The 9,168-nt window shown below is 43.6% G+C and overlaps 1 protein-coding gene across 2 annotated transcripts in view; it reads left to right on the forward strand.

The window, feature by feature from the left end:
- SYN3 (synapsin III) overlaps positions 1–9,168 on the forward strand; it is a 785,331-nt gene that overhangs the window by 125,447 nt on the left and 650,716 nt on the right. For both annotated transcript variants that reach the window (XM_006897530.1, XM_006897529.1), the window contains exon 3: positions 6,752–6,843. In XM_006897530.1, coding sequence (XP_006897592.1) covers positions 6,752–6,843 — 92 coding nt within the window. The remainder of the gene's footprint in view (positions 1–6,751; positions 6,844–9,168) is intronic.

The following is a 9,168-nucleotide window of genomic DNA, read 5'->3' on the forward strand; positions in this document are numbered from 1 at the left end:
TTGTGAGTTACAAACAGAAGGGCTTTGGAGGTGTTAGAAGTAGAAGTACTGGGAAAGGAGGTGGAGAAAGTGGCTTAGATAAAATTCCTGGTATACACTAGGCAGCTCTCTCCAGATACCTGATGGCTCTTCCCAGGGGCCAGGCAGCTCTCCCTGGGGGTGGGGCATTGCTCCCCAGGGGCCAGACAGTACACCCCACGGGTTGGGTGGCTCCCCATGGGCTGAATGGCTCTCCCCAGGGGACAGTTGGCACATCTGGGTGCCAGATGGCTCTCCCCAAAGGTGGGCCGCACACCCTGGGGGGCCAGATAGTTCTCCCCTGGGGCTGGGTGGTGGCATTCCTCTACCAAAGCCCCCTGAGGTCTTGATTCTGCACCCTACTGAAGACCATGGCCAGGGATAGCACCCCTGGTTCCAGTGCTGCCCCCATTCCCCCCTCCCCCCTCCCCCCTCCACCAAGTGGTCCAACTGCAACTTGAAGTAGACATCACTACCCTCCCCCTCTACAAATGGAGAAGGGCCTTTGAGAGTGGTGAACAGACCCACCCTACATCGAAAGAGTTCTTTGCAGCAGGTGTCAAGAAATCAAAAGAGTTCTTGGCAGCAGTAGTCAAGAAATCAAAAGCTTTGTGCATTGAGGAAATCTGCTGTCCAGGATGTTGTTCTTGTTAAGTGTCATCAAGTCGTAGACAATTCATAGCAACCCTATGAATAAAAGACCTGAACACTTGTATAACTTTCATCATTCTTTAAATTCAACGAGTTTCTGGAGGCAAGCTATTTTGGAAGTAGATTCCACTCCTGCTTCCAAGCTTGTTTTAATCTGAGAGCTCCACCAAACACTGTCCACCACTGATAACCATTACATTTGTCACATCAGTGCCACGATGTTCAGCATCACAGCAACCGTGAATTACCTCTGTACAGCCAATTGACAGAGCAGTGATATACCACTTAGAAGAGCATTTAACCAAAAACATTAAAACCAGGCCTGAGTGCCACAGATTAAAATTACCCATTTTTGGTTTGATACCATAACTTTATTTTTTAATTTTAATAATTTTAATGAACATTTACAGAGATTTTGGATTTCCATTCATTCATTGTTGCACTTTTCTCCCTGCCCAGCCTTACCCCCCCCCCCCCCCCAGTTTACTCCTCTCTTTGAAAAAGTAAAAGACAAATCCTTTCTTTGATACACAATCCCCCTGCACCCTTCCCACTGCCCCAGGTACACTCCACTGTGCACCCTTACTGCTGGACTCTTGTGATAACTATAATACCCTATCATATATCACTTTTAAATTATTCTCTCCCTCATCTGCTGATAGTATAACTTTCTATCCACTAGTCCTGCAGAGCTCTTTCTATGGCTCACAGCAATTCTGTGAACAACAGATCTAGTCCTTGCCCTATCTTATGCCATCCCCGCAATCCAAGGCACGCTAGAGCCCAGTGCTACAGTCACCATATCAATCCATCGTGTTGAAGATCTTCTTTTGTTCTCTGACCTGTCCAAGGAAACCTCCTTGATGCTCTCCCGTATCTAGTCCTTCAACTCTTGTGGCTCCATGGCACTGTCACCGCCACTCTCGCCACCCCCATCCCCTCCTGTGCCTGGGCCTGTGGCCCCTCGCATCCATCACAGCCTGCTATGCAGGGACTCCTTCATACTGGCTGCAGGGCCTGGCGCCTGCTGTCAGCCCGGGCTAGGGGGCCTGTGGACTCTGGCCACAGTGGCCCTGTGGGGTCACAGTGACGCAAGGCAGGTAGCAGGCGGAAGTGGAACTCACCTGTGTTTTTTCAAGGATCTTTGTCCTCTTGATGCTGAGCCTCAATCCATATTGAAGACCAGTAGTCAGCTGTTTGGCTGTTTACGTGTATATAAACTGCAGGCTCTGGAGGGCCACGGTGGTGGCCTGTTTTAGTGTGGTTGCCACACTTCCAGCTCCTCGCGCTGCATCTCTTGGTCTCTCATCTTGGTTCAGAGGATTTCTTTTCGAATAAGTTTATTTTGAGGCCATGTGGGGACCCCGTTGTACCAGTCACGGGGCTTGGTGCCCACCACCTGTCTCAGGTAAGGGGATCTCAGGGCTTCGTCTGCCGTGTCCCCACAGGGCTACAGCAGTGTGGGCTTGGAAATGGGGGGCTTGCATCCATGGAACTTCCCAGTCTCTTTTGGGAATCTTTGTGCTCTTGATATTGAGCCTCAATCCATATTGAAGATCAGTAATGAATTGTTTAATTGTCCATTTATAGATAATCTGTGGGCCGTGGAGGGTCCTGGTTGCCTGTTTCTATGCGGCTTGCCGCACCTCCAGCTCCTGACACTACTTCCTCTGCCGCCCTCATCTTGATTCTCCACGAGTTGGGTTTTTTATGGTTTTACTATTTAAAAAAAAATTATACTGGTTTTCATGCAAAATTTGTATATATTGTGTTTTGTTTATATACATTGTGTTTCACTCATTCCTCTATTCACATTGTGTTTCATATGATCATTCCCACACACTGTGTTTTATAAAACTAATTACCACTGATCTATGACCACTATTACCCCTCTGTTCAGGTGGCCACTAGATCTTTCTTAGGTCTTTCACCCCCTCCCTCCATTCACCAAACTCTGCAACCTTGTCATTTCCTTACCTCCCCACCCTCAGCCCTCTTGCCCAGTCCCTTTCCCATTTTGGATTTTTATATACCTCTTACTGGTTAACCTTCTATTTTTACAATTATGATCTTATGTAGTATTTGTCCTTGTGAGACTGAGTTAGTTCACTCAACATAATGCTCTCCAGCCTCTGCCATGTTACATAATATTTTTGGAAATTGTTGCCTCTGAGTTCTGTATAGTGTTTTACTGTGTGAATATATCATAATTTTTAAATCTTTTCGTTTGCTAATGGACTTTTGGTCTCTTTCCATTTTCTTGCTGTTGTGAATTATGCTGCTATGAACATACGTGATCAATATTTATTTTTCTTTTTTTGTTGCCATCTGAGTGAAAGTGTACAGAACAAACTGATTTCCCAGTAAACGTCATACACATTTAGCTTGACTATACTGGCTGACATCACTATATTAACAGTACTTGTCCCACTTCTCCCCGTGTTTCCCTTTTCCACCGTCCTCCTTTCCTGCCTTCTGAGCTTCATTCCCACTCTCTCCTGGTGTTTCCCATTTCCCTTCGGCCGTCATTCATTCCTTTCCTGCCCTCTGAGCATTATGCCAGGGCAAATGCTATCCTTTTCATGTCTTTTATTTTATTCTTCTGAAGTGTAAGTACTCGTTTGTATTGTCATTCACCTTAGGGCCATGTTTATCATTAAGCTCAAAGCTAGAGATGAGCATGAGTTCACTTCTAAGCTTGAAGAGTGCTGAAGGGCCAGAGTCTTGGGGGGTTCTACTAGTCTCTGTCAGACTGATAAACCTCATAAGTTCTATGACATTTTTTAGATTTCCTCCTTTAACTCTTTTTTTCTTTACACACCCAAGAACGAATGTTATTTAAAAAAAAATTCTTCTGTATGGTCTTTCCACTAACGTATCTTACTCTTGATGGGACTCAATATTTAAAACATTAGACTTAATGACTAGATCATTATCACTACTTACTAGCCTTGGTTCATTAAGAGGCCTCTTTTTTTTTTTTTCTCTCTCATCTTCTCTCACTGTAATGAGGTTATTAATTAGTGAAAAAGACCTAAGTACTTTGGCTGGCTTGATTTCATGCCACATGGTGACACGAGTAAGTATTTGTATCCATTTAGAATCATTTATTAAGCGATTCTAAAGGGATGCATGGCATTGCTTTTCAATGTAACCCTGCTTTTATCTTGAAATGAATTCTTTTATGTTGTTATTGTTAAATGCTGTCAATTTAACCTTCAACTTGCGGAGACCCTATGCATAATGGGATGAAATGCTGCCCGGTGTTGTGCCATGCCCACAACTGGTTTTGGATCAGATCATTGTGATTCATAGGGTTTTTATTGTCTGATTTTCAGGCACAGGTTGCTAGACCTTTATTCCTGCTCCATTTTGGTCTGAATGCTCCATTCAAAGATGTTCCACATCATATTGTTGCTGTTATGTGCTGTACAGTTGACTACAACTGATAGTGACCCCTGAAGAGCAGACCGCTACCTGGCTCCTTCCTGTGCCATGTTCATGAACTCCAGCGTGTGCAGCCCATTGTTACAGACCATTGTTACAGCAGTCACTGTGTCAGTCCCTCCTGCTGAGGGTCTTAGTTTCTTTCTCTGACACTCTACCTTCCCCAGCATGATCTCTTTTTCTAAAATCTGCTCCCTCCTGACAGCATGACCAAGTTTCACTAGCCTTATCTGTAAAAAGCACCCTGGTTGCACTTCATCCAAGACAGATTTGTTTTTCTTTTGGTTGCCAGTGGTTTCTTCAGTATTCTTCCCTAACATCACAAAGAGAAGACATTCATTCTTCTTTGGTCATCCTTAATTCACCGTCCAACTTTCAGTTGCATAGGAAGCATGACTTAAAACAGGCACAACATGGTCTTTAAACTGCTATTTTTGTTCTTTAGTACTTTGTAGAGGTCATTGACAGAAGATTTGGCCAACTCTGAGGGTTCCCCCTCCACCCCGGATCACTGTGCCGTGCAATCCATTGCTAATGAATAGGTATTAATTGTGCCTAACATACATTGGCCAAGAATCAACCCTATGTCATCGGTATGGAAGGCGAGAATCCTACCCCTGAAATATCAGTCTTTCTTGGGTTATTTTTAAGTTCCTAGAATTCTCATCAAATGTCTCCTTCAGCATGCCGTTGGCTTTGGAATATAACAGTTAAGAGCACCAGCTGTAGAACCAGACTGCCCAGGTTTGAAGCCAGACTCTGCTACTTATCGTGTGACTTGGCATAGGCGATTTAATCTCTTTCTGCTTCCGTTTTCTTACCAGCACGAGCTTGAGGATTAAATGAATGCATATGTGGAAGAGTTTAGGACAATGTCAGGCTGTAATGAATCCTTATTGTACATGAGAAGTTATTTTTGTTCATTATAGCCAAAGAATTGCCTTTAGGCATTTAGTGTGTATAAGGTCCTTTCTAATGTATTTCTAACACAGAATCTTAATTGTCAGTGTGCATGTAATCTTATAGAAAACATATATTCCATAGAACCCTGGAAATAAGCAATCGGAAATCAGTAAAACTGGCTTAAATAAACAAATGAGAAGAATTTCTTACAAGGATGTTGAAGCTTGCCACTGGACCCAGGGACAGAACCACAGCTGGCACGTAAACATTGAAAGGATTCCCTATACCTGCCTCTGCCCCTCTCTGCATCACTGGGCCTTTCTTCCTTCTCTCCCTTTGTGTCCTGCATTTCTATGCTTCCTCAAATCCCTGTGCCAGAAAACATGGTTGCCCATGGCTCACAGTTGATGTATTTGTCTTCTTGTAACAGAAGCTGCTGTAACAGAAATGCCAAAAGTAGATTAATTTCATAAACAGAGGATATTGGCACATGATGCACCCTAACACTAGTCCAGCCTCACTAGCACACCCAACGGATCCAATTAACAAATGGGATTGTAATTATAATCCCAGAGGTTAGGATTTAAACCCCTTCTTTTACAGGGATGCGATTCAGTTCATAATTACTTAATCAATATCGATAGGGAGAAACTAGGAACTCCTGGGTACTCCAGAGAATGAACGTGATGCCCTGCTAACTGAAAGATAGGAAGAGGTTCACGGTCACCCAGAGAAAGTGCCTCAGAAGAAAGGCCTGGCAATATATGTGCCAGAAATTAGTCACTGAAAACCTCTATGGCACCATTCTATTCTGACACATGTAGGGTTGCTATGTATCAGTTGACTCAGTGCCAACTGACATAGGGCCACACAATTTAATGAGTGGAGGGAGCAGTGGATAAAGGAAATTGGAAATATAAAAAGATTGATTTTTTTTAAAAAGAAAGAAGCTATGTATCTCTCAATTATAGTTTTAATAACTCAAGGGAAGGCATTTGATTCCTTGACTGTGTGACAGGGTCTTAACCCATCAACTATGACCAAGGTGGACACCATGTATCACCAGCTCACGTACATGATGCAGCCTTGTGCACAGAGTGAAGAGAGTGGCCATTAGCACAAAAAGGGAGCATGGGAAGATCATTGGAGGAGGGTGTCCACAGAGAGAGTGAGCACCTCGCTGGGATGCTGCACCTCCACACACTCCAGAGAAGGTGCTATGTTCAAAATCATTGCATGTCTTAGTGTCTTGGAGCTATGGACACTTCCTTAGCTCAGAACTCAAGCTCATTGCTGTCAGGTCAGAACCAACTCATAGTGAGCCCTCCAGCAGGTTTGCAGGAGGCTGTAATTTGCATAAGAGATTGCCCATCTTTTCCCCGTGGAGCAGCTGGTGAATTCAGACCACCTGAGAATTAGCACTGCTCGGTATGGACTGCGCCTCTGAGGCTCTCTTTTTTCCTTTGAACAGCGAGACATTCACAGTGGTTGAAAACATGGGCCCCTGAATCAGAGAGACTCCAGCCTCAATCCTATTTTTCTCCTTTTATTCATCATGTAACCTTGAATATGTTCCTGTAGCTCTTGGAACCTCAACTTACTCATCTTTCAGAAAGGAGGATAGCAATACTTCCCCAAGTTGTTTGAGCTGCAGTTTTTACAAAATAAATGTTCGTGATTGTTATCATCATTATCAGCTGATGAATTCTTTTCCTTTCACTCCCTCCTGCAGGCTGAATTCTCAGAGCTGAACCTAGCTGCCTATGTCACTGGGGGCTGTATGGTGGACATGCAAGTTGTGAGAAATGGGACCAAGGTTGTGAGGTAAGGACGACTGAGTGTGCAGAACCTTCACTTCATTGGCGTTGTGTGGACCACTTCCAATAGCAACCTAATCTCTACTGCCTTCCAACTACCAAATGATTTCTCCATGACAGAGTGTCTACTTGTAAAGAACTTGAGTGTCACAGTGATATGAATGACTAATGGCACAAATAAGCTGGGAAACAATGGTTCTGTCTTGGAATCAACAGTATTATATCCTGTTCCATTACATACTGTTCCAAGAGAAGACCTGGGTCCATTTCTGGCTTTGGAGCTCTCTCCTGGCCCATCATTTAATCTCTCTGGCCCTTCACTCTTCAGCCGTAGCATGAAGTTGAAGAACTCGATAGAAGGTGCTACAGCAAGGGAAGAACCGCAGTCAAAGGCGGCTGAAGTTTGACATAAATTCATGTGTGTGTGAGAGCACTAACTCTTAGGGGCTGGAACTGGGTTTGAAGGGTTCTTAGAATGAGCTAACTATTGGCTTCTGTTTCCAGCAATGTGGTAGACCTAGTGTTCACTGAGGGAGCTCTGGTGGCTTAGTGTTAAGGAGTGTGGTGACATGGCGGTTCAAATCCACTAGCTGCTCTGTGAGAGAAAGATGGGAAATCTCGTCCTGTGAAATTTAGTGTCTCCTAAAACCTGCTTGAGGCTCAGTATGAGTTGATTCCAACTCGATGGCATGCCACAATAACAAAGTGTTCATAGAGACCTCTCCCAACACATCTAACCTAACAGTACTGAATGCATTTGTTTTTTAAAAACCTGTATACAATGTATACTGAGCTGGAAAGGAAGTGAGAGAATTCCTCCCCAGCTGGAAGTGACAAAAAGTATAAATCCTTAGGAGAAAGACATGCATAAGCACATTTAAAAGTGCCTAACTATCCAGAGACTGATTTGAATTATGTGCTATAGACGTTTACAGAGAAAAGAGATAGGATTCAGATTTGGGGGACGTACGGAGAACAGGAGGAGTAGGGAAGTGGTTCTGAATTCTGTCAAAATCTAGAATGTAGGGGCATCTGTGGCTGGACATGGAGAATGATAATACGCTGTAGGAGGAGAGAGCAGTCTTTGTGCATGGAGATAAGGAAAAAGAATTAAAAAATATATTGGGGAATTGATAGTTTCCCTAATTCAGCCATCATTTGTTGAGTCATATGTCATAGGGAATTCTGGTGGGCTAATGGTAAAGAACTCGATTGCCAACCCAAAGGCATGTAGTAGTTTAAATCCACCAGCTGCTCCATGGGAGAAAGATGAGCGGTCTCCTTCCATGTGATTTATTGTCTCCAAAAACCATCTGGAGAGTCAGCTAGGAATCAGTTCCAACTCATTGGTAACAAACAACAACAGAATTGCATGCTAGAAACATTTTCTTTAAAAAGCAAATTCATTCTGTCAGCTTAGAACCAACACATGGTTGACCCTACAATGAGATTTCAAAGATGTAAATTACACGAGAAGAGACTGCTCCTCTTCTAAGCTAGTGAATTTAAACTAACAGAGAAACATGGCCTGGCCTTTGGCTTAAAAGAGAAACTCATTATGGACTATGCTGATAATACCCACTTTCAAATAATTGTTTGTTGTTAAGTGCCATCGACTCAAGTGTGATTCATAGCGACTCTATGAACAACAGACCTGAAAACCTGTCCTACCCTGTGCCTTCCTCATCTATCTCTGACACAGTTGAGCCCATTGCTGAAGTCACAGTGTCAGTCCATCCTATTAAGTGTCTCTTTCTCTTTTGCTTATCCTCCACCATTCCAGCATGATGTCTCTCTTCAATGAATAGCCTCTTCTAGGAATTGTTGTTCTCTGCCATCAAGTTGCCTGCAACCCACAGTGTACAGCAGTTCTGAAGCCTGCCCTGTCCTGAGCTGGCCTCACTAATTCCAACACACCAACCCCCATTGCCCAAGTTACTGTGTCAATCCATCTCATCTGGGGTCTTCCTCTCCTCTGTCCCTTTGCCCTCCAAACATGATATCCTTCTCTAAGAATCAGTCTCTCTTGGCCACATTCCCAGTGTACGTGAGATGGAGCTTCAAAATCCTAGCCTCCAAGGAGAAACGTTGTTTCACCCTCTCCAAGGCAGACCTATTTATTTTCTTGGTGGTCCATGGCATGTTCAAGATTTTTCTCCAGCACCACAATTTGAAGGTATTGATTCTTCTTCTGCCATCATTAATTGTTGTGCAGACATGCTCAAAGTATGTGAGATGTAGCTTTGCTGTACTTACTACCAAGGTGCAATCTGGTTTCACTTTCTCTAGGATATAGCTGTTTGTCTCCAGGATATATCTTTTTGTTTTTTTG

The sequence above is a fragment of the Elephantulus edwardii genome, unplaced genomic scaffold (assembly GCF_000299155.1).
Source record: "Elephantulus edwardii isolate Elephantulus edwardi_28Jun2011 unplaced genomic scaffold, EleEdw1.0 scaffold00211, whole genome shotgun sequence".
Lineage (NCBI taxonomy): Eukaryota > Metazoa > Chordata > Mammalia > Macroscelidea > Macroscelididae > Elephantulus > Elephantulus edwardii.